This window comes from Papilio polytes, unplaced genomic scaffold (assembly GCF_000836215.1).
Source record: "Papilio polytes unplaced genomic scaffold, Ppol_1.0 DF824269.1, whole genome shotgun sequence".
In the NCBI taxonomy this organism is placed as follows: domain Eukaryota; kingdom Metazoa; phylum Arthropoda; class Insecta; order Lepidoptera; family Papilionidae; genus Papilio; species Papilio polytes.
Window position 1 is genome coordinate 1,646,489 of NW_013524935.1, and position 26,180 is coordinate 1,672,668.

At 33.7% G+C, this 26,180-nt stretch overlaps 2 protein-coding genes across 3 annotated transcripts; both read left to right on the forward strand.

Moving 5' to 3' along the window:
* Nucleotides 1-224: 224 nt before the first annotated feature.
* LOC106105886 (apyrase-like) lies at nucleotides 225-7,494 on the forward strand. The gene is made up of 11 exons (XM_013286346.1): nucleotides 225-346; nucleotides 666-888; nucleotides 1,511-1,708; nucleotides 2,969-3,099; nucleotides 3,604-3,727; nucleotides 3,995-4,121; nucleotides 4,755-4,912; nucleotides 5,700-5,781; nucleotides 6,066-6,224; nucleotides 6,938-7,092; nucleotides 7,363-7,494. Exons 1-11 carry the CDS (start codon nucleotides 225-227, stop codon nucleotides 7,486-7,488), a joined length of 1,605 nt encoding a protein of 534 aa, XP_013141800.1. The 3' UTR covers nucleotides 7,489-7,494.
* A 5,692-nt stretch (nucleotides 7,495-13,186) lies between these two features.
* Nucleotides 13,187-24,431, forward strand: LOC106106538 (apyrase-like). 2 transcript variants are annotated; one of them, XM_013287147.1, is made up of 11 exons: nucleotides 13,187-13,401; nucleotides 19,179-19,401; nucleotides 19,946-20,143; nucleotides 20,233-20,363; nucleotides 21,240-21,390; nucleotides 21,658-21,784; nucleotides 22,190-22,347; nucleotides 22,578-22,659; nucleotides 22,985-23,143; nucleotides 23,820-23,965; nucleotides 24,296-24,431. In XM_013287147.1, exons 1-11 carry the CDS (start codon nucleotides 13,277-13,279, stop codon nucleotides 24,419-24,421), a joined length of 1,626 nt encoding a protein of 541 aa, XP_013142601.1. In that variant the 5' UTR covers nucleotides 13,187-13,276; the 3' UTR covers nucleotides 24,422-24,431. The 2 variants fall into 2 exon arrangements, with proteins under 2 accessions (XP_013142601.1, XP_013142593.1); XM_013287139.1 differs by lacking the exon at nucleotides 13,187-13,401 and adding an exon at nucleotides 16,854-17,114.
* The last annotated feature ends 1,749 nt before the right edge of the window (nucleotides 24,432-26,180 follow it).

The following is a 26,180-nucleotide window of genomic DNA, read 5'->3' on the forward strand; positions in this document are numbered from 1 at the left end:
TTTAAAAATCAATTAAGTGATAGTTTACTTAAGCCGTTATGTTGGTATTATTAATTACTATACCAATTGCCTAGTAATAAATGCAAATGATCTATTAAATAAGATAGTGAATGATCTAATTCAGGTGAAATAAATTTTCTATACATCGTTCGTATAAAATTAGTTAGTGTAACTTCAGTTGTGTAATCAGGTGGTACTTTATTGATATATAAAATCTTTTAATAATGTATTTCCTATGGAAAATTACCGTAATGGTATTATGTATAAAATTTTCATGTAGTTTTGTTTTGACACATGATGGGTTTTATAAATTGGATATCATCCATTTCAACGATTTTCATGCAAGGTTAGTAATTTTTAAGTTTGTTAATTCCTAAACTGAAATAACGGCAGTGTTCGGAATAGTATAAGCTAATGAAAACGTCAAGAATATCGTCAACTTGATTGGTAAAAATCTGCAACTTCAAAAATAACAACAATGTGAAAATACATATTCTAACAATTGATCTGATGACTTAAACTTTAAATCTTCACTGATGCTAAAAACAAAAGGATTTGGGAAAAGAAGAGATCGTTAGAAATAAAAAGATATATCTTTTTATCATTCTAAAACTGTCAATACCGATAATTTATTAATCTAATTAAGTTAATCGCGTTCTTTTAAGGTTTGAAGAAACATCACCCACTACCCCTATTTGCCGCTTCAACAACGGCTCCTGCTTGGGAGGTTTCTCCCGCTTGTACACTGTGGTTACTGCCTTGAAAGAAAAGAAGCCACAGTCTATTTTACTGAATGCTGGTGACAGCTTCCAAGGCACCTATTGGTACACACTATTAAAGTGGCAAGTTACTCAAGAGTTCATGAATTTATTACCTCATGATGCACATGTGAGTTACAATTATTACAAACTAACTAGTACCCAAAGGGCTTATCCCACCAAATTGTAAATTGTCTGATAACAATCCAACGTGTAAAATATGTGATGGAAATATCGGGCTTAGTTCCCTTAATTGAGAGTGACGTCATTTTTAAGCCATCTCAGCCTTTATCAGCCAGTAGTGGGACTGGCTCGAAGTGTTCATTCGGACTATCAGTGCTATCTACATCAATGCTTATTTTTATCAGGTTCCGTTGAGTTGTTATGGAAATAAGTAGTTACAAACATTCATCCGTTCATCCAAATTTTCGAATTTAGAATATTAGTAAGATTAAAACCCCATCTCTCTTTCGTTACTTCTATAATATAACATTAGGGTTTGTAATGTCAGTTTATCCTTTCATTGTCAATTTTAAAAATTAACAAAAAAGAAGGCGTCAATATTGAAGAATATAATAGACTAGTAGTACCATCTTACCGCAACAAGCGTGTTAAGAATCAATATTACTTACTGCGTTGGCGCAGCGACCCAAAGTGGGCCTCGGCCTTCGACACGAGAGAGCGCCAGCGTTGTCTGTCCTGCGTCGTCGCCTGCCGAAGAATCAATATTACATACATTAAATCTTTACCAGGCATTAGGTAACCATGATTTTGATGATGGTCCTACGGGTTTAGCTCCGTACATCTCTGCACTCAACGCACCCGTTGTAGCCGCAAATATGGACTCTACCAGAGAACCGGTATTACGTAATCTTTACGAACCATACGTAATATTACAAAGAGGAGGAAGAAAGATTGGTGTTATTGGTCTGATTACACCGGATACTAAGGTAAGAAAGTTATTCTTAAAACGTAATAACGTTTGTAATAAAATAATCGTGTCATACAGTAACTTGCTTATCTTTAGCGTTACTTTTTTTTACTATTAAACCGCGTATGGATAATGATTGCTATGACGCAGTCTTTTAAAAGTGTATCATGTATTTAATTTGTGTAGGAAGTTTGAGAGTAGCTCTAGTGGTTGAGAAAATAAGGAGTGAAAAGTTAGCGTGGTATGGGTATGTTATGAGATGGGATGGGATTGCGTGAAAGGTGACATGGTCAAGAAGGGAGTGATGACTGAGATGACGGATGATAGAGTTATTTGGAGGACGAAAACCCGGTGCGCCGACCCTACGGGAGTAGGATAAAGTAGGGGAGATGATGATGTATTTGATCTGTAATATTACATTATATTATTTAGCAACATATATATTGGTAGCAAAATAATCGTAGTACATATAGGTATAGTCGCAGAAATAAGGGAAAAAAAAAGAAAAAAAAAAGGTTTTTTCAAAATAGTCTTTTATGTAAGGAAGAAAAGACTGATGTATAAATGCATCATCATGCATTTAATGGTTAAGACGTTTTGTTTCATTTTTTTCTAGAGATTATAGCTTTTAAGATGGAACACTGCCAGTTTCCTCAATTGTACACAGTTTGAATTTCGAACAACTTCATTTTAAAGTACTGTTTGTCTTTTTCACTTTGTATATCAAACCAACAAGACTATAATTATATACGTTTAAAAGATAATTTGTCAGTTAGTCTGTGTGCTCAATAATTGTATATTTAACTTAAATTAAAACACCTGCTTAACTCTGACTACAAAATATATTATTTGCTTAACCCGTTAGAGTAACCTCAAAAACGCTTTACTGTCAGTTTCCACTGTTTAAACACTTGTATGAAACATGTTGTCATACCCTTTATTTTTTTTAAAGTGAAACAACCTGTAGTGGGGCAGTGTTGACTAATGTTTAGTCACACTTCACTACCGGGATGTGTGATGAATTTTAACATGTACTCATGCCCCGGCGAACGGTGAAGTCGAGGGAACTAAAGGGGGTTTAGTGGGTAGGCCAAACGTCCCTTTGCATTTGGGCAGGCATATGGAGAGAGTCCTACATACCTTCTGTATTTTCCCTAAGGCACCTGATGCGTAACGCCTTCCCCCTCTTAAAAAACAGGACTAGTCACACCTAACTTAGGTCGAATTCATTGCCGGTGTCGTATGTGCTGACGACATGGGTGTTTAATTATTTTTTCAGACTTTATCATTGACGGGTAATGTTGAGTTCACTGACCCTTCGGAAGCGACGCGACGGGAAGCTATTAAATTGACGAAAATGGGAGTCGATATTATAGTTGTACTCTCACATTGCGGATATGATGTTGATGTGTGAGTATACCACTGATCTCTATAAATAGACAGGTTGTAAGTTTTCATCTTTGTGTTAAGGTTAATCTGAAATCCAATTCCATACAAATTCACCTAATACTATAGGAGCTAATTCTAAAACAGTATCATTCGATAGCCATAGTAAACCGTCACGCTGGTCACACAAGACGTACAATTAAAGACAATTGTAATTACACTAATATATTAAGTTAATTGACTATAACGTACGTTTCCACTGCTGTGACACTTATATAAATAGTTATTGCCTCTGTTTTGTCAAAGAATAAAAGGGATCACGATACATATGTTCAAATAAAGTGCCGGTTTTACCGCTAATAGCGCCTTGGGCGAGATTTAAGTATATGGTTCCACCATTTTTCACCTGTTTAAGGATCCTACTCAGGCTTAGGAGACTATGTAATTAACAAACCAGTGGCGTCATAAGAGGTTGCTCAAGTGTCACGGCAGTGAAACTCTACAGTTTAAAATTACATTTGTCTGCAGAGCACTGGCACGAGAACACGGGCAATATATTGACGTGATAGTCGGCGGTCACTCTCATAGAGACGAATCTTATTTTATACCCTACCTCTCGGTAGTCGAAGCAGATCAGGATACTAGCAAAAAGGTAAATACTTGTAAACGTATTAAGGATAATAGATGGCGCTAGTGTAGTATTAGAACACGCTATTGACTTGTGAGGTAGGTCAAAGTGAACTTAACTTTCGTAGATGAATAATTTAAATGGAAGAGACATATCTGTATGAGTATGTCCATTCCATTGTCATAGTTCCACGTGCACTTACATAAGTCTTACCCACCTTTCAAGAAATAGCATCTAGCTCTGTATTTTAAAGCTTATTACTAAAGCAATAATGTTTCATTTACATTACAGGTAGTAGTGGTGCAAGCGTTCGCTTTCACAAAGGCAGTAGGCGACCTCTCAGTTTACTTCGATGTCAATGGGGACGTAGCAAAATGGGAGGGGGAACCAATTTACTTGAATAATTCCATACCGGAAGGTACTCTATGCATTTAGTAACTGTTATTAATGAAGAGAGAACGTTCAAAGTGCTCGGAACTTGCTTCAAGTTTCTGTATACGTGCTTACAAGTTATATGTGTGGCGCATAAGTTATTGAAAGAGAATAATAGAGTATTCTACATTTTGTTACTTCAATTTGCCATACCTAGAATTCTTCGCAAATACCATCTATTTTTATACCTCTTGTAATTATGTAAAAACACAAGTAGTTACAGCAATGGCAAACAACAACATTGTTTTAGAAATGTTTAGAGCAGGCGCACACCTTTGACTACAACACAATAGTTGTGCGATCGTCGATTGTTTCGCAGGCAATTCAACTGTTTAGTTCCACAACTAAAACTCGAGTAGTTTGCGCACTTGCATTTAAGCTCAGGAATCAAAGCGCGACTAAACAGTTGTGTTATAGTTTAGTCAAATGTGTGCGCGAGCGCTTAGATGACAAAAAAAATATTGTTGACGGGCATTTAGAAATAGAAAGAAATAGAAATTTATTTATTGAAAAATAACAGATTAACAATTAACAATAAAAGTTACTAAAGTTACATTACTCTTCTCCTCATGAGTTAAGATTGAAAGAGTTCGTTTTACATTATGTGGCTTTTTTACAGATGAAGAAATAAAGAAGAAATTACAGCCATATGCTGAGTTAGTGCACACTGCTGAGAGAACACCTATAGGTATTATAAAGTCTACACTCGATTACCGAGACTGTGCGCGTGGAGAATGCATTGTCGGTGATATATTGGTTGACGCATTGAATTATTGGGTACGTTAGCAAGTCACTTATAACTGTTATTACTTCAAAATAATAAGGTTCAATAGCGTATTCGTTTAACACAGCTTTATCTAGAAGCATTTCACCAGTAATTGTAAACTTTTGGACGTGAATAAGTCAAATTAAACAAATTAGGATCACTTTGTTTAGAAAAATAATATTGAAATATACTTTTTAATAAAATCAATAAGTTTTTTTACACTTTTTGCGTTGTGAAAATAGAATTATTGTTGATCGAAGACTTGTAACTTAAGATTTGTGTCTATTCTAGTCGATGGATCAATTTACAGTCCTCGCTCTCTTGTCTCTTTCTCATACAAGTCGACGCTCATTCTCTTCTTTATATTTTTCATATCTGTTCTTAGTCTTCACTTGTTTTCCTCGCAATTTTTCCTTTTATTGTGGTTTTCGTGTATCAGATGCAGTTTTTCTTATAAGAACAGGATGGGAAGAGAACATAGATTTGAAGATGGATGAAACGCATAAGAAGAGGAAACATCCTATTTATGTACACTTCCTCTGTCCTCATCCGCTATTGCCAATGTCTATGGGCAGCGGTCGCTTCACCAGTCTGGTGGTTTCAGATGGCCGCTTGCTCGTTTGCCACCTTATGCTTTAAAAAAAGACCCATCATCTATCCCCTCCTGTTTTGTAACTAATACTTAGTGACTCTAAGTAGGTCTTGGTCGTCAACAAGTGACTATAAAGTCTCCTGTCCTACCAGATGATCTCTAACTATAGCAAGAAGTTAATTATGGTTTATTAACATTTGTTCCAGGCAAAGCAATTTATAAAGAGTAAACACGGATATATCTCCTTCGTGCAGCGGACTAATATTAATGCAATCGTGCCTGCAGGATGTAAGTGAAATATGTAGTTTGCTTGTTTACATAACTACGTTTGCGATACGATTTTAGTTCTACTTTAGCTTTGATGTTATATGCGACGAGGTGACGGTTAGAACTTATTTTATTTCACAACGGTTCCATCTGTCACCTTATTGCTAATAGTGAAGAGGTGGGACGGAAGAAATTGTTATTCTCACGGGGGGACAGAGCAGGGTGATGGTTGAGAATAATCTTTTTTTAGTCGTAGAGTCTACACGGCGAAAACCACAGGTTCTGTTTTAAAATGTTTTTTTCAGTAATAACAAAAGGAGCATTAATCGATCTATTCCCTTACTACGATTTCGTGGAAACATTTGAGATGAAGGGAAAACATATTTTGAAGGCTTTAGAAAGGAGTGTTAGCGAACTATCTTCTCTTAAACCACTAGATGCACCTTGGTTACTTCAAATATCAGGTATGCCTTTAAATTTTACGTAATTGAAAATTTTAAACCATGTTTTATAAAAATTTTTTTCTTAGCGGAAATGAACCTTAACATTTGCGAAGTATCATAACTATAGTAGAGTTTTTAATCATGTGTTTATAGTATTTTATTATTATCCACTTCTCTCTATTGTCAGCGCTTCTCTGCTCCCGGTATAGCTCGTTTCACATTTTACGACCACTTCAGAACACTGACCTTTATGACTTGAATATCCATATAATATCTTTAAAGCACAGATTAGTGAAAGGTAAAATAGAGCTTAAACCCATTGATATGGAAAGTAACGATTCCGTAAATACATAAACTACAACATCAAAAAAATATGAAGCACTGTCCAATTAAAATATTTTTTTCTCGAGTGTACTTCTTAGAGCGTGTAGACACCTTTCACAACTGTTTAGTCTCGCTATGATTCCCATGATCTTTTATGGAGGTGCGCAAACTACTCGATTTTTAGTAGTACAACTAAACATTTGAATTGCGAAACATTCGACAATCGCACGACAGTAGTGCAATTGTTTAGTCAAATGTGTGCGCTTAGATTTACCGCTATCAAAATAAAAATATTACTACATACTACTTTATAGTTGCGATTTTACATCTTTTTGGTATAGAAGTGTCTGCGTCTCGGAAAGATTATATTTAATTTTTATGGGATATCAATTACCAAGTATTATTTGCAGGTCTTCACGTGGTGTACAATGTTTCAAAGGCTGAGGGAGAGCGGGTGATAGACGCGTATGTTGGCAGTTATGGGGAAGGTCACCGTCTGAACAAGGATGCATACTACCAGGTCACTGCCCCAGCTTACTTGGCTGACGGCGGCGATGGTTATTTGGTAAGATTTTTTAATAATCTATACTAACATTTTAAGAGGAAATAACTCAAAAAATACTGGTACGATTTAAAAAATTGCTTCGCAATTAAAAGCTACGGTATCGATGAGTACTGATTTTATTATTTTTAATTTTCTCGCACACGAAGTCGCGAGCAACAGTTAGTAGTTTATAAATATAAACGGTTATTTTTGTAACTTTGTGTTATTCAAACGATTCGTAATTATTATTATAAACTACTGTATTATTGAAATTATTAATAATTCTTTCAGGTATTCAAGAATGAAAAGCGACATATGAAAATAATTGGCCGCGATCAAATACTGCTTGAAAAATACATCAAGAAGTTTTCCCCTGTTACTGGGAAAATTGATGGTAGAATAAATATTACTTTTTAAATTTTATTTAGTGTTTTAATTGCTTCATTCCCCCGTTATCTTTACTGTTGAAGGAGTAGCTTTCATTATCATTATCATCTCCTTATCCTACTCCGGTATGGTGGGCGCACAGGTTTTTGTCCTCCACATAACTCTATCATACGTCATCTCAGTCATCACTCCCTTTTTGATTATGTCACCTTTTACACAATCCATCCATCTCTTTCTAGGTCTACCTTTACCGATGTATGCTTTCACACTCGTAACTAACGTTCTCCTTGTAACATGCGATTCAACCCTCCTCATCACATGCCCATACCATGCTAACCTTTTACTCCTTACCTTCTCTACTACGGGGGTACTCTCAAACTTCCTCTATTATACTCATTTTGTAGCTTTATTTAGGAATATTGCTGTGGTATTTTAAATAACCTGTAATTATTCTAAACGATAATAATGTTAACTTATTAATACTTTCGTGAGACATTATACTATATGATCTATAACACGGCTAAAATTCACGTGGGAACTTTGGTTATAGGTACCTATGTATGTATGGTGCCTACACCGAAAGTTCCCACGTGAGTTTTAGCCGTGTTATAAATCATATGATGATGATGTAAAAAAAGTTAAGCATTTTTAAAAGAAATTTTACGGTTAATTATTTTTGTTTATGAAATAAAGTTTCTATATATTTTTTAGGATTGTCAATTTTATTTTAAAGATATAAAATATATTTTTGAACAAGTGCAACGAATGGTTCATATCGTATCTTAGAGTGAGCAGTATAAGTTAAATGGGTACTTCGAGAAGTCGACTGTACTTCAAACTTATATGAAGAGACTCATATGTTGATATTTTTAAAAGTAAAGAATACTGTTTCGTTTTATTTTCTATCGAAACTGCGATTAACTGCAAACTTTCGTACCAGTCTCTGTATTTTATTTTCATGATTAAAAATTGTATTAATATTAGTTATATAATTTTAGACAATATTTTAATGTCAATTCCATTATGTTTTGCCTTTGAACGCCCTCTACAAATATACAAAAATAAATCCAATTATTGGAAATAATAATTTAATCGTAACGTTATTTGTTGTTACTTGTTTCGGTAGAAAGGACTATTACGTAGTACTGGGGTCAACATCATTGACTAAATTGATATAAGAATTGTTAAAGTCTTTACCGATAGACGCGTTGCACTTCTTTCTCGGGCAAATTCGGATGCTAAACCTCATGGACAACATTTCCCGTATATTTTATAGTTTACTAGCTTCCGCCCGCGACTCCATCCGCATGGTATAAAAAACAAAAGTAAGTAGTCTATGGGATCCTACAGACTCTGCTCTACATCTATACCAAATTCCTTCCAGATCCATTCAGCCGTTTAGGCTACAAACTCTAACAAACATCCATCCATCTAAACTTTCGCATTTATAATATTAGATGATACTTTTGATGCAGACACTAAACTGTGTAGAGATTCCTAAGCAACTACAAAGTACTCGTACGTTGCATTGGTCGGCAGTCTCGAAAAAAAAAGTGCCATCAGGTAAATGGAGCAGCGAAGAGGTAAGTAACCGAGCCTAGGTAATGAGAGAGCTGCGCTATGCACTTTTGACACCCTTTACTCGTAGCTAATACGAACAAAGTGTACTCTTTTGTATAGAATTGAAGCAATTTTATGTTGTTAAATACTTTGCCCAAAACTCTTACAGATGTTTTTAAAGTAATTTACATTTAAAATGCAACTTAATCGTACTTTTTATACATTGAATTATTTTATTAATTACCGTAAACGCCGACAGTCTTTATACCGACGTTTTTAATACATCATTTGTTAAGTCCTGTTCGTAAATATTTTCCATTTTATACCGTGTACCGTTACACAGTTTAAAATATCGTAAATTGAAACGTACTCGAGTCTTGTGGATTAAATTGTGACGTTTTTTTTTTTCAATTTGCCGATGATGTCAATCAAGGGTGACTAATATTTGTGTTCGCGTGTCGGAACTTGTAGGGTAGATCGATTTGTCACTGTCAACCATCCCGGCTATCCTCCCCTCTTTATCGATTTACTAAGCAAATGTTGAGTGAGTCTCTTCAGTAATTGTTTGATAGAATAATATCAAACTAGGTATGTATCGCATTCCTTCCATGAAATTAAAAAAAGTCATATTCACTGGAATCGGTATATTACTGCCCTTAATTAAACTAATATTATAAATGCGAAAGTTTAGATGGATGGATGTATGATGTCAAGCGTGAAATGGAAGCAATTCCGTGTTTCATCTGATGAGTGTAGTGCCAGAGACCTAATTTTAGTCCGTTTCTCTTTACTACCCTTTTCTTATAAGAAGAGGATGGGAAGAGGAAGTGTATTTGACGATGGAGGAGATGCATAGGAAGGGGAAAATGTCCTCATTCTTTGCGTCTCCTCCTCCGTCGGATAATGGTAGGCAACGCATCTGCAATTGCGGATGTCTATGAGCAGCGGTCACTTGGCCATTTTGGCTGATTCAGGTGGCCGCTTGCTCGTTTGCCACCATATGTTATAAAAAAAATGTTAGAGTTTGTAGCGTAAACCGCTGAACAGATTTCAATGAAATTTAGGATACATGCATAGGATAGTCTGGAAGAACACATAGGCTACTAGCTTTTGTTTTATTTTTAATAAAACGCGGACAGAGTAGCGGGCGCAAGGTATTTTTAACTTCTTACTATCCGTATGTCTATAGAGGACAACCATTGTCCAGTGACAAGACGTGACGAGGTCGTGTTGCAAGGTTTTGTAACGACTTTGTATCTATAACTATCTATTGATAACAAATATGTCTGCAACAGATAAATTAAACATTTAATATTTAAAGGTATTTTGGTCTCAAACCTAATTAGGAAATCTTTAAATGTACTTGTTATTAACTAGCTGTTGCTCGCGACTTCGCCCGCGTGAATTAAAATAATAATAAAAAATATAGCCTTTGTTACTGACTGATAACGTAGATTTTTGATGGATGAACGCGTAACTCCAAAACGGATCTGGACGAAATTCAGCGCAAATCAATACTTACTTTTAACCCTACCACTTAATCGACTTGTTAATTCTTATAATACCAATTTTAATGATATAGATATCATACATGTAACTAAAAATAACCTTAAAATAGAGATTATTAAAACTTTGAATTATCAATAATATTAATATATCATTAAGTACCACTCGAATGTTTAGCCTATTTATAGATTTATTTTATTATTATAGTTACTATGTGGTAAAGTTGTGGATGGCACATCTACTCAACACTTTTGTATTGTACTGTATATTTTTTTTTCTTGTGTTATTGTTCTTTTACCCAAATAAATGAAAAAAAAACCCTAGAGTTATTTTTAATCCCCGTGTATGAAGACGAAGGAACTAAAAGATAGCGAATTTAATTATCTAGTGCTTTATATTCAAAGCGCCTGATACTTTTTATTATCTTTTATACTCTGGAGAGCTCTTGTTTTAGTGTCAAAAGCAAAAAGTGACTATTCTTTTAGAAGGATAATGAAAGTAGAGTATGCACTTAAGTGATAATGCAAGGTAACTGTAGCTAGGATTATGTTTTAATATTTTTTAACTATTTTATATTACTGAAGGAGTTAAATTACTTTAAGTTTAATCTTGTAATTATACTAATATTATAAATGCGAAAGTTTAGATGGATTGGATGTTTGTTAGAGTTTGTAGCCTAAAAGGCTGAACGGATTTCGATGAAACTTGGTATAGATGTAGATGACAGTCTGAAGGAACGAGTATGCTTTTGATTTTTTTTTATTACACTCGAACGGAGTCGTGGGCGAAAGCTAGTCTTACTATATTTCTCAATATTATAAATAAGAATGTTTAGATGGATGAATGTTTGTGAGAAGGTAACTACTATATGTCGAAATGTGCAATGGAGATTGATGAAATATGACATAGGTATTGAACAATGTACACAAGTTTTTTTATTAATCCGGTGAGGTTGAAGTCGCGGGCAAAAGCTAGTGATTTCTTTATCATTTGTTGAGTAAACAGTTATCACATAAATTGACATTAAAATGTTTAGATAAATTTCTTAATTACTTATGTCATTTCTTTTATTAACATTTTAATTAAGATTTACTTTAATAGCATAAACAGTTAACTTAATTATGTACGACTAATAGACGTACTAATCTTACTTCTTACTAATATTATAAATGTGAAAGTTTAGATGGATGGATGTTTGTTAGAGTTTTTAGCCTAAACGGCTGAACGGATCTCGATGAAATTTAGATAGTCTGGAAGAACACATAGGCTACTCACTTTTGTATTTTTTTATTCCACGCAGACGGCGTCGCGGGCGAAAGCCAGCAATTTTTAAACAACTTAAATCAAATCTATGTCTATCTATACATTAACAAAATTGGAGTGTCTGTAATATCAATTGAAAAATTCCAGATTTCGGGAAGACGATATATTTGCATTGCTGATAACGAAAATCGTATTTAAAAATTTTTGTCTGTCTGTCTGTTTGCAAGCCGCGTTTGTTCTCAGTAATCTCAGAAACGGCTGGGCCGATTTCGACCTGATTTTCACTGAAGGGTAGCTGACATAGACGGGCATATTATAAGGCTATTTTTTATCTTAATATTGCGTGGACGAAGTCGCGGGAAATAGCTAGTAATAAATCTTTCACACAATCCTATAAAGCAAATCAATAATTTACGACAAAATTTGTTAATATTTACTACGTACATATATATATTATGCAGTATTAGTATTACATTACTTTCAATATGATCGCGTAACCAGTACATTTGCGTAAGAAGTTTTCCCTCAGGGCTGTCAAGTCCGAGATTTGTGTTTCTAGTTTTATTTTTTTTTATAAGAATTTCTAAGTGATGTACAAAAAGATGTGACATTTTCATTCATTACTGGACTAACAGAGAGAATGACAAATAATTATCATAATTTTAAATAATAATTATAATTAATTTAATAGTTATTTTAATTAGGTACAGCCTTTCTCCCTCCTTACAGTATAGATAAGATTTATTCTCTTTTGTATTGTGGTTTCACTATTTTTTTGACTTAATTACCGTAAATATTTCAAAGTAGAATTATTAAATTTTGAATTGTTAAGAATTAATCTTCTCTCATCATCATCATCATCACCAGCTCACTATATGTCCCCACCGAGGGGTTCGGAGCCTACCCTAATAAGGGGTGATTAGGCCATAGTCAACCACGCTGGACAAGTGCGGGTTGGTTGACTTCACACATATCTTTGAATTTCTTCGTCGATATGTGCAGGTTGCATCACGATGTTTTCCTTCACCGTAAGAACGTCGGGTAAATTATGTACATATGAAAATTCGAAAAAATCGAAAATCACATTGGTACACGGCAGCGGGATTCGAACCCAAGACTTGTGGATTACAAGTCAAGTGTTCAAACCACTGAGCCACCGACGCTTAATCTTCTTAATCTTAATCTTCTCTAAAAGCATAAAAATACTTCCAAGTGGAGAAGGTTACTTCATAACTCCGCTTCTGATTGTCCCGATTATCAAATTTGTCCAATTTTTTCAAAATTAAATCCCACCAATTATATTAATTGTCGACAACCCTGATTCTGGTGTGAACAAAATTGCGGTTTCGACAGAAGGTATTGTTAATGATTGTAGACAGTAACCAACTGGCCGGCAAGGGTCTCTGTCGAGTCAGACGGCAGTTATTTGCTTATTTAAAAAAATATGTTATGAAAACAAATTTCTAGTTGCATTAAATTACGTGTCAATATGTCTTTTCTACTCGTATTAGTGATGTTATTTGTGAGTGTTGTTAATCAGTTTGCTAGTGCTGGTGTATTGTATGAAAAACCTTACAGATTGGATGTTGTACATTATAATGATTTTCACGATAGGTAAGATTAAATAATTGATTGAAAATTAACGCATTTTTTTATTCATTACCAGCTTTTGCCCGCGACTCCGTCCATGTTGAATTTAAAAATGAATAATAACAAATTGTATGAAAAATGTAGCCTATGTAGCTCACAGATAAATTACCTTTCTAACGGTAAATATTTTTTTTAAAATCGGCCCAGTAGTTTTTGAGTCCATTCAATACAATCAAACGAAGTTTTCCTCTTATAATGTTAGTATAAGTTAATATATTATTTGTAATAATAGTTTTAATTTGACGGGGAATTACATGTATAGGATAAGGAAAAATCACTTATAACGAATAAGGTTAAGACCGCTACCTTTGACAAAACTATCGCACAACTGTTTTAATTTGATTGCTATGACCTTTAGGTATACTACTCGATTTTTAGTTGTCCAACAAAACAGTTGAATTGACTGTGGAACAATCGACAAGCGCGTAACAGTTGTGCGATAATTTAGTCAAATGTGTGCGTCCGCTCTAAGTACTTCTGTAAAATAAGTCAATAGCCTATCGCAGATGCCTTGGGTTGCGGTCATTTAACCAAGAACCGCAAGCTGGAGCAAAGGCCTGATTAAAAAAGCGTAATTGAAGTCCTTGTTTTAAAAGTATTGTTGTCTCTGATACTTTTCTGAAAATGAGAGGGACAATAATATTAATATACAAATGTTTCGATACAATTATTTACGCAAGTGACGTCAATTGTCACGATGTCTAAGAATAAAATGGCAAGCTAATCCCCAAGGTCGTTTACTATGTTTTTTCCCCATTATTTCGTTATTTAGCTGAAGGTAACGGTAGCTAATTTGTATATTTTGTAATGTTTCTAAAAAGCATGTTGTAATGCTTTTTGTGTGTACATTTTAAGGTAAATTTAACAAGAAACTGTATTGAAGTACTTGAGCAGAGTATTTATTTGTAAGCTATTAAAGGAATTTGTCTATATATGTAGACTTTAAATAGAAAAAATAAAGTGTCGTATACTTCCAAATTAATATCTGAATGTATTTTAAATAATTATGTAACTAGCTTTCGCCCATGACTCCGTCCGCGTGGAATTAAAAAAAATGAGGAACCAGACTATCCTCTACATCTATGCCAAATTTTATTCAGATCCGTACAGCAGTTTAGGCTACAAACTAACAAACATCTATCCATCCCATTTATAATATTAGTTATTAATCAATTGATCGATCTACAATAGTTAAACGAATTTAATTCTGTCGCTTCCTCTTTGTCAAGAAATAATTCGATTTCCGTAAATTGTATAGTTTCCTTTAAAATTAGCCTTCAAACAAGGTTTACGAATAGACTTAGAAATAAGTTATTGAAGGTCTTATTTACTATTGAATAAGGAACTCGAACTTTTTCTCTCATGAGCCTTAAGAAATGTAATATTCATAAAATTGGTTTAGTAGTTCAGGGTTTACTTATTGTTAACAAATAAATATTATCTTGATATTATTATGTAGTATTGATAAAAAAAAACTTATAACCTTGTTATGAATAAGACAGATTACATATAATAAGATTCAAACTTAACGGACGCTCGTGGTCAGCTGAGAATGCTCATGTTCCCGGTGAGTACCAGGTTAGCGCGATTAACGCGACGTAAAGGGGTGTGATACCTTGCATCCTATTCCTGTCGATACCTTTATGGTCCTCTCATGCTAAATTCCGATCCGCAATAAAGTATGGATAGCACTATACATGCTCTATTTAAATGTCGCAGTTTTCGTTTAATAATAAATGAACCAGTTGATAACTACAAATTGATATGACCTATGCAATAAGATAGACCGTAAGATATCTATTGTATATGACCCATGTAATAAGATAATGTGCAAGGCGAAAATATATTAAACTAGCGTTTGCCCGCGACTTCATCTGCGTGGTATTAAAAAAAAGTAGCCTATGTGTTCTTCCAGACTATGTTCTACATCTATGTCGAATTTCAGCCAGATTCGTTCAGCTGTTTAGGCTACAAACTCTAACAAACATCCATCCATCCGTCTAAACTTTCGCATTAATAATATTAGTAAGAAGTAAGATATATTGCGTGAATGTGTATTATAAAACATCTTATAAAGTTTCATAAAAGTAAAAAACATTTTATTAGATTTTAGAATTTCGGCCTATAATAAATTTTACAGATTAATTAACACGTGCGACAGTTTATAAAACGAAATATAAAATAACAAATAAAGAGAATCTTACACAAGGCGAATATTTGTGGATATTTACGCCAAAACATCCTCAGCTGTTTGACTTGGACATTGTTCGAGAAACATGAATTTTAAAAATGTTAAGATCATGTTTTACCATAAGTAGTGAAGAAACACAATTTCTATGGAACGTTTAATTCGATATTTCCTAAACTATGGGAAGATGATTTTATAGTTTATATAAAGTTTGAATTTTTTTACACAATTGATTTTGTATATGCTACACAGTATTCACGTGTGTAGGTAAAACTGACGACTGTATAGTTTAACTGAAGGTTCAAATTTTGCTTCCACACATACGATTTAACTGAACAGACCTTCTGTGTTTAAACTAAAGGTGTGTAGCAGGCTTAATAGCGTTCACTTGTCTTATTGTACCTTACCATACATGAATCAATCTGTCGTAATATTAATTGCCTTGTGACGTCAAACGTCAGGTATACACTTCTCATATGTCACCTTTTGTACACGTGAAGCCTGATGTTGGCATAATTACACTGTGGCACTGACCACAGGTTAGCTGCCACAGCTATATCTAAAAAAATCTGCAATTAAAAGTGTGTTAATTTGAACATGCAAGTTATGTACTCGTTAAGTTTAGTGCTTTGTAGCCCACTGTGACTCTCGGAGTCGATCAAATGTTTACTTAGAAGGGTCCTTAAGTTATTTTGAGATACCCAAAGGTATTGTAAGTCTATAATTAGATACCCCTTAGTGATCGCTAAATATCTGGTTTCGACAGTTAAGGACTGGTCAAGTACATATTAAATGAACGAGTGTTGCAATTAGGGCGTGCGCACACCAGAAACTAAACTATCGCACAACTGTTTATTGGCGATGTGATTCTTATGAGTTTATATGGATGTGGTGGATGATACACTACTCGATTTTTATTAGTGCAAATAAACAATCTGTCTGACAATATTAATTGTCTTGTGACGTCAAACCTCATATACACTTCTAGGATTGTCACCTGCTGTATAAGTAACGCCTGATGTTGGCAAATTATTTACTCTGTGGTACTGACCATAGGTTAGCTGCCATAGCTGTTGAATTGGTTGCGAAACAATTGACAATCGCACAACAATTGTGCGATGTTTTAGTTTAAGGTGTGCGCCAGATGTTAATTTTAACATAGTTAAGGTCAGAAATGCACTCGTATACGCTCGATCACTTATTCGTTTAGTAGCACGTGCGTGCGTGATTTGAACTGACGACAGTCACTTCGCGTAATTAATTTAATGATTTTAATGGTTAAAGTGATATATAAATAATTTTAATGATTATCATGTGAATAAAAATATAATTCAACGGATTATTACATTAGTTTAATGTTGATGAAAATGCGTTTAATTTTATTTGTGTGTATTTGGAATGCTGTCAATGTTATATATTTGGTAACTGGTGCTCCGTTTATTGAGTTCTACAGATTGGATATTGTTCATTACAATGATTTTCACGATAGGTATGTTTTTTTTCTAAACTCTTACGATTGATAATGAAACGACATTTAAATGTTCCAATGTTTTTGATAAAGCTACGCGTTAACTTCAAATTCTATTAAATGTTTGACGTCTGTCAGATGTGAAGCTGCGTTTACGAAGCGAGCTATTCGTTTCAGTAATCTGCTGTTATTCATTTGTTTTACACACATTTAGTAACTGTAAATTAAACAGATGTATTAAATAACCGTATACACTTGCAACCTGTTCCAAAACAGGCTTATTTATGATAATTATTGTGATAAAAGAATGTTTAAAAAGGTTTGGATTATATGTAATTTTCTCTGTGAATATGGCACGTCATTTGTTACAGAATTACGTTTTATGTCTTACTAATATTATAAATGCGAAAGTTTAGATGGATGGATGCATATTTGTTAAAGTTTGTAGCCTAAAGTGCTGAACGGATTTCGATGAAATTTGGCTTAGATGTAGAGGATAGTCTGGAATAACATGTAGACTACTTACTTTTGTTTTTTTTTTAAATTTCCACGTGGACGGAGGCGCCTGCGAAAACTAGTTTCAAAGGACAATAATCTAATTTGTTTGCTCTAAACACAATAAGTTACATTAAAATAAAGAAAGTATTTAATAATAATATTGGATTGTTGAAATTTCCATTTATTTTAGCTTTACCTATTGATTTATTAGTGTTAGGTTGAAATAATTTCAAAGGAGTGAAACTCTAGTTAGATAGTTCGGAAACGCATTTCGTGAAGTTATCGAAGCAAAAACACTAACGAATGGTTAAAAGTAACGGAGAAACCGGACATAAGTGCGTTAAAACATTATTTTTAATAACTCATCTATTAATCTTAATTATTTCTTAAACAAAAGTAACAATAACAATTTAAACATCGTCACAAACTACAGTAAGGTATACTGACGTCATTCTTAAAAAAAAAACAAATAATAATAAACCATTTTAATAACCATGAATGTTCTTATGTTATTATAGAACTCGTGTTAGATTATGTTTTAATAATAATAATAAAGGTTAACTGTCAATATTTTGCTATAACTTTGCTCTCAGTGTTCTCTTGTGATATAATCCCATAGTCTAATGTTTATTATATTTCACATTGATTAGAGTAACACGAATTGATATTGTTAGATAGTGTAATGTATTGTATGGGAATCTGTCACGACCTGAATTTTAATACTAGCTGTTCCCCTGCGGCTTTATTCGCATGAAATTGTAATAACTTTATTTTATTGTTTGTCAAATGTCAAAATTGTAATGCATAAATCACAACTGTGCTTCCTTGATGTTGGCAGATTGTTGTATATGGTCGCTTTCCCACATAAAGGTTTTTTCCATTTTATTTACCCCTTACGTTTAATAGCGTGAAAACTTATAGCCTAAAGCGTGTTGTAAGTGTAGGGCTTTTTATTAAAGAGAGAATTATTAAAAATATGCTGTAATTGCGGACATCCTACGCCACAAAGTAGTGTGTTTTTTTTATTAGTATAGTATAGATATAGATTTAAATTTCATCAATTATACCTAATAGTTACTATATTTAATTATCTATAACAATCATTGACATATAAGAACGATCTATTCGATTAGAACCAACGCAGTAATCGATATTTAACTATAAAACCGGTCGATTGGTCACACTTCCGAGTTTCCAACGTAAACATAGATAAAAAGTAAACGCACCTTAAACAAGTCGCACGAAAGTAAAAGTTAAACATTCGAGTTTACAAATTACATGTGTTTAACCTGATATCGACAGCGCGGCAGCCAAAAATGCAAATTTTTACATTAAAACCAAACAACTTTATTCAACTTACTTACATATTTATTATAACTATTCTGCAAAACTATATCGATTACATTTTGCCTCTTATACGCTTCTTTTTCTTCTTTTTTTAATAACCAAACATGCTAAAGTCTTGGTGGCCAGTAAGCAACCTTTTTGGCTGTATTCATACTTCATGTCAGCCAAAGAGGTTTTATTTACCACTTAACGTTATTAATATTGAAATGTAAGTTATACACATTTTATTTAATTTTCTAGGTTTGAAGAAACAACAGTATCTTATCCAGTTTGTGAATCAAATGACGACAATTGTCTTGGAGGTTTTGCCAGATTGTACTATGAAATTACTACTTTATTCAAAGAAAAAGAAAATCCAATATTATTAGACGCCGGAGACACATTCCAAGGCACCTACTGGTACACACTTCTGAAATGGAATGTTACACAGAAATTTATTAATTTACTACCAAATGATGTTCATGTAAGTATACTATAATAAAGATAGGCTTTTACTGCTCAAACTGTAAATATATTATCCCTTTCTATTTAAAAAAAACCGCGTTAGATTTCCGTACATATAATTGGGCAATAAAACCGAACGTTAAGAATTCACTCTACACATCCTACAAATTTTGATATCTCCGCACAAATTACATCTAAAAAGACATAGTTTTGCTCAGTGTGAAACATAAGTCATTATAATTATTATTGTAAATAAAAAAAACAATGTCAAACTTCATATTATTTAATCTGTATGCAATTGATAACTATCGAGGGGTCAAGAAAAACATATTAGTCGTATATTTATATCGTTTAAAAGCGATGACTAAAACATTAATGTAACCACTTCGTTGCATTTGTATGACACACGATAAGATTACACTTGTTATTTTGTGACAGAATTCATTAAGATTGCGAGAAATCTAAAAAGTACTAGGTCATCCTTTGTGTGGGAAAGAGAGGAAATTAGATAAGACTGAATAAGAAAGGGAAGAGGAGAATAAAAAAAATATGATTTTCTACAGACTGTAGGCAATCATGAGTTCGACGATGGAATAGCGGGCCTAGCGCCTTACCTAGCGTCACTGAAGGCACCAGTCGTTGTTGCCAACATAGACACAACCGCAGTACCTGAATTGGACGGATTGTATAAGCCACATATTGTGTTGGAAAAGAAAGGAAGAAAAATTGGTATAATAGGACTTACGACTCCAGAAACTAAGGTAAAAGAAATATTGCTCTTATACAAACATCTAAAAGAATTCGTATAAAAACTATCATCTAATGCACTAACGAGTTTCTTTTTTTTTAGACTTCATCAAATCCCGGGAAAGTAAAATTCTTGGACCCTATAGACACAGTTAAAAAAGAAGCTCAATTATTGACTGACCAAGGAATTGATATTATAATTGTTTTATCACATTGTGGTCTAGAAGTCGATAAGTAGGTACATTGATTGATTTAAAATATGTTCTACTCAAAGACATTCAAAATATATATAGAGGAGGCATAGTTGACACATCACTTGAAACATTTTCACATGATCCAGTAACACCATCTCCTACAACAAAAACACATATCAATATTATAACAAAATATTATTATAACTTTGTAAAATATTTCATTACAATACGAGAAAACTAGGTGGCAATAAACTTGCTAATAGACATAGTACCGTTCAGAAAAAGTACCGGTGAAAAAATTTTCACTGCCTGGTCTATATATTTTTCAAATGTATTTGGTTCTCATATATCTTCACTTACTAACAAATAGGATCGACTTATCGGCAATTTAAATGCAAAGATAGTAACAAGGGACAATATTTTCTCATAAACTTGTCATGTGACTTATCGATAGAAATGAGCATATTATTTTACATGTAGTTTTTATTTTAGATTTCTTAAATAACATCTTAAGAAATGCACGTTTTATTTACGTAATATAATATAAAGAATATATGACTAGGGTGTCGTAATTTATACCAATATTTCAAGATGTGAAAGGCGGAGGCAAACAAACGAGTGACAAGCATTGCTTAAACGCCTAGATAATCATGAGGGCGTATAAGACGTGATAAATTGTTAACAATTTCTCCTCGTCACATTAGGGACGTAATACTTATAACCTTTCGTAAAAACATGTAGAATTTTTTTATCTCCGTCAACTTTGTTAAAAAACTTATATTTGGATTTAAAAAATGCGAACCAAATTGTAGCTTTCGAGAGAAAAAAAAATGTTTCAATAGTTTCTTTAAATGTTTGAAGGATAAAAATAATACTGCAGGTGAAATCAACGTTTTGTTACGGTTTGTTCTTACAGAAAAATGGCAGAAGTTGCTGGTGAAAACATTGATCTGATAGTCGGTGGACATTCGCACAGTCTGCTTTGGAATGGAGAAGCCCCGAACAAGGAACATGTTTCCGGTCCATATCCAGTAATTGTTAAGGCAATTGAGAATCCTGAACATGAGGTAAGAGTATTACTCATACAACTAGAGGTTGAATATTTAGTAGAAGGACCATGGTTCCAGATAGAACGGTTACCTCATTTGGAAAAAATAAATTCGCTGTTTGCGGAAGATTGTGACCCGTATTCTTAAATGGATGAAAGCATAGTCTTTCCTCAGTGACTGTCAGAGTACCTTACATTGGTGCAGGATTGGATTGGTACTGTCACTATATTTATTTATTGATAGTTTTAATGATAACTAAAATCAATAATGTGTACATTTCAACAGGTTCTAATTGTAACGGCATCCGCATTTTCCAAGTACTTGGGCAATATGACCGTGTACTTTGACGGCAGTGGTGAACTCGTCTCGTACTCTGCAACACCAATATTCTTGAACAGGTCTATACCAGAAGGTTAGTAGATAGTTATTACCTGATTAATGATCTATTGTATAACAGAAACAGATATGGAAAGACTAAATATGAAGAAGAAATGATTGGAGGCTGAAAACCAGCGCGGCGTTCAGTGTCAAGCTGGAGGCCGCATCAGCTGAGCCTTCTCCTTTTTGCCGAGAAGAGATTTTTGTTAATTTTTTTATTAATTAGTTCTGTAAATTTTGTTTTCATGTGTTTTGTTTTTTTTTTTAATTTTTTGGCTAAAAGGTGGTGTTTTTGTTTAATTTTTTTTTTGGCCATTGCTTTTGAATCTAAAGACCTTATAGAGGTCTATTACAATCAAGTAAAATGAAAACTAAAAAAAATTAACAATGCCATAAACTATGATGTTAATAAATAAAATGTATGTAATTAATTTTTCAGATCCAGAAATGAAAGCTCTTTTAAAGCCTTATACGGAAAAGCTCCATTCGTTAGTAAAGGAAGTATTGGGTTACGCAAAGGAAGATCTTTTAGCACCAAAGTGTAGTACCGGAGAGTGTGCTATTGGAAATTTTGTAGCAGACGCTTTCTTGAATGCAGTAAGTTTAATTAAAGGGAATTTATAGCAAATTCTTAATAACTTCTCTATAATTAAAATTCAGGAGGAATAATTTTACTTATTTATTAAAAAAATATTGTCGACTAATTTTATCTTAACTTAAGAGTTAGAGATTAGATTTTCTGACAAAAATTGTTAATAATAAGTTCTTTTTAATTCTGGATTAATTTCTAATTTAAACATAAAAATGATTTTACCTTTTAATTTCAGACAAAAGAATTGAATGTATCAAATTTAACTCACGTATCGTTTATATTAAGAAACATGATACGCGGTTCATTGGCAAAAGGGGGTAACTACATTTTTTTTATATTTATTCACGCAAAAATGTTACAACTACCATTAATATTTTTTTTTGTATATTATGAGGTGGCAAACATGCAAGCGGCCACCTGAATCCGCTTAAATCGTGAAGCAACCACTCCATAGACATCCATAACTGCAGATGCGTGGCCTATCCTTAATCGACGGAGGACACGCACATAAAGAGGATATTTCCCCATCCCATGCGTCTCCTCCACCGCCAAATCCACTTTTTCTTCCCATCCTTTTCTCTTAAGGGTAGAGAGAGAATGGGACTAACATTAGGCTGCCTACATTCCTTTTACATTTTTCAGATATAACTAGAGGTTCAATTATAAACACAATGCCATTTACAAATCAAGTGGTGACAATGTCTTTGCCTGGGAGATATTTAATAGATGTATTTAAGACCTGTATGACTAATTACTGGGTTGAAAAACCATTCAATGGACCTTGGATGCCGCATGTTGCTGGTAGGATACTAAGAACTTAATATTTACATGTTGATAAGAGCGGACGCACAATGTAATGTGTCAGTCAAAAGACTAAAAAAAAGTCATCTGAGACTTTTGACAGCGACACGTGGCTCGGAAAAAACGTTGATCCATTATTTTCGCTCAGACTTGAATTTTCCATTATTATTGTTCCTTGTGTCTACTGTTTTTCCTCCTTTTGGATATGGAAGTGTTGCTCCTAAATGAGGCAGTGTAGTTGAAGGAGTGTGCCGCCTGGGATCGGAGTATCTGCTGCCCAGAAGTTTAGGAAGCAGCCAACAAGCCTAACACTATAACACAACTGTAGTACGATTGTCGATTGTTTCGCACCCAATTAAGTTTAGTAGCACAACTAAAAATCGAGTAGTGTGCGTACTTTCATAGCTTATAGGGATCAAAGCGAGACTAAATAGTTCTGGGACAGTTGTCGAAGGTGTGCGCACGAATGTACTGTTAAAAATTATTTTATATCGTACTTATGTCATCGGCATCATCAGCCTTTATTTCTTCTACTAATTTGTCTTCAATGGCTAAATTTAATGTTCTTTTTCATCTTAAATTCCAATGAATAAAACGACCTTATTCTAGATTTTAAATGTTTATAATTTTATTTAGTCACAGCTTCAATTATGTAAATTCAATGAAATATTTTCAGGTCTCCGATTGACAATAAATTTAACAAAAGGTGTTGATATACAAGTGGAAGTTAGAGAAGGCGATGATTATCAAGATTTAGAACTCGATAAAGAGTATCAAGTGTCAACTATTGGATTTTTAGTTAGGCCAGGAAATCAATTTGAGGTAAATTCTAACAAGGATTACCGAATATATTAATTAAACGACATAACTCCGACTTCGACCAGTAATGCTACCGATTTGTTTCATTTGGTTCAAGACTTGCCTTGCTAGGAATTAATCTGGGTTCTGTAAGAAGGGCCCATAGTTTAGGAATGAAGAAAGGGGAAATATTTTTCTTTTCAAATTTCGGGGTTGATTTTTTCATTTCCGTATATTTGATTTCCCTCTTCTTACCTTGGCAATAAACAATAAGCCAATAAAGAATTCGGAAATTGCATACAATTGTGAACGTGTATTTTCAATTGTGCTTTTCTAATGTGTGATTTTTTGCAGGAGCTGAGTCGTTACGGCCGGAATCTACAAGTTGTAGGGAAGGATACTGAATTATTAGAAAATTATGTAAAGAAAACATCACCTGTAGAGCCTATATTAGAAAAAAGACTTACAGTAATAAATTAATTATAAATTATAATGAATTTCATTTAATAGGTACAATATTGTTGTTTATTTGCACAGAAGATATGAACCATAATTATTACTAAATAAGTACTAGACGGTGACCTTTGCTCAGTGGCGCAGTGGTTTAAGCCTTGATTTTTAATCTACAAGTCTTGGGTTAGATCCCGTCATGTACCAATGATGTGATGTGATTTTCGATTTTTCGAATTTTCATATGTCCATAATTTACCCGACGTTCTTACGGCGAAGGAAAATATCATGATGCATCCTGCACATATCAGCAAAGACATTTAAAGATATGAGTAAAGTCAACCAACCCGCACTCGGCCAACGTGGATGACTATGGTCGAGTGATCCTAACTTGGGTAGGCTCCGAGCCCCTCAGTACAGAGTGCTGGTGATGATGATGATGAAGTGCTAGTAATTAGTACCTTCTTTAGTACTTACTATGTTGGTACAACAGTGTAATCTAATGCTTAGTTCACACTAACACCAGACGCGACTGGATTGACATTCAACTAGTGTATATGAACATTAAATGGTGCGATAGTCCATTCAATATGTCTGGTCGGCGCTATTGTCCAAACTGTTCTGGACAAGTGTGAATCAAGCGTAAATCTTGGACTTCGATGCTAGAGATTTCTGTTGTAGTGTTTGTAGTATGTCAGATCGAAAACTTTCCCTTAAAACAGTATTTAACAAGCAAGAACGTTAACTAAAACACTATCTATTACAATTTAGAGCGACAAGTTCTCTGCATCTTCTAAGATATATCGTCGCAGAATTGAATTCGGTAAATTAGAAATGTGGTCACGTGATATGTTCTAATCTTCGAGAAGTTTCCGCGAGTACAAGAACTTGAGCCGAGCATGTGATACAGCGGTTATAATATGAGTACTGTTGGTGAACTTTGTACCAGCTCTGCAGTGTCTTGAAACTTGTCATAAAAAGTACCACATTTAACGACTTTACTGAAAGCAAAGGTCCCAGATTGAATTGTCTTTATTGTTGCAACACTAAATTAAAAAAAAAAAACCTGCATAATTTGTCTAAGACAGTGTTGTTTAAAGATCGTGATTGTGACGAATAAACATGATTATCGGACGACAGTTTTAATAAAATATACATCGATTCATACAGCCCATGCCTCTGACATGGTCTTTCGCGTCGGATATTGTTGCCTTTTTTGTTGAATATTGAATGTTTTGGAATTCGGTTGTAAGAATATTATTGATCACTTAGATGTCATTAAAACCGCATTTGTTTGCATATTGTTTTAAACATGTGCTGGAATATTAAAGTCAGCGTCTTACGTTGCTGTGCGCCAACATAAACATAACTAAGAAACAATTCAGAAAATTCATCCGCCGACAAAGACGTTTTGTAAATTATTTGCTAAGATTTAATAATTCCATTTAAAATCGGAGCGTAGATGAAATTTTACCTTGGACCGAGTGCTGCTATTGTTTGTTTAAATCACGACCTTTACTTTATGTTGACAATTTAACTTGCTTGGATCTGCTCCATATTTTAATTTTCCTTAATTGGTTTGTTATTAAATTTAAAAGAAATTTCTATTGCTTCAAATATTATGCTTATAATTTCTATTGCTATTGGTTCATATTTTATCTAGGAATTCAGAATTAATTACCTATTTGATTCTTTTTAATCTTTAAGCTTACCCCCAGCTACAGTTTTAAAGGAACAGTTGAATTATAAAACACTTAAAACTGCGTGTTAAGTAAAAAAGTTAACCGTT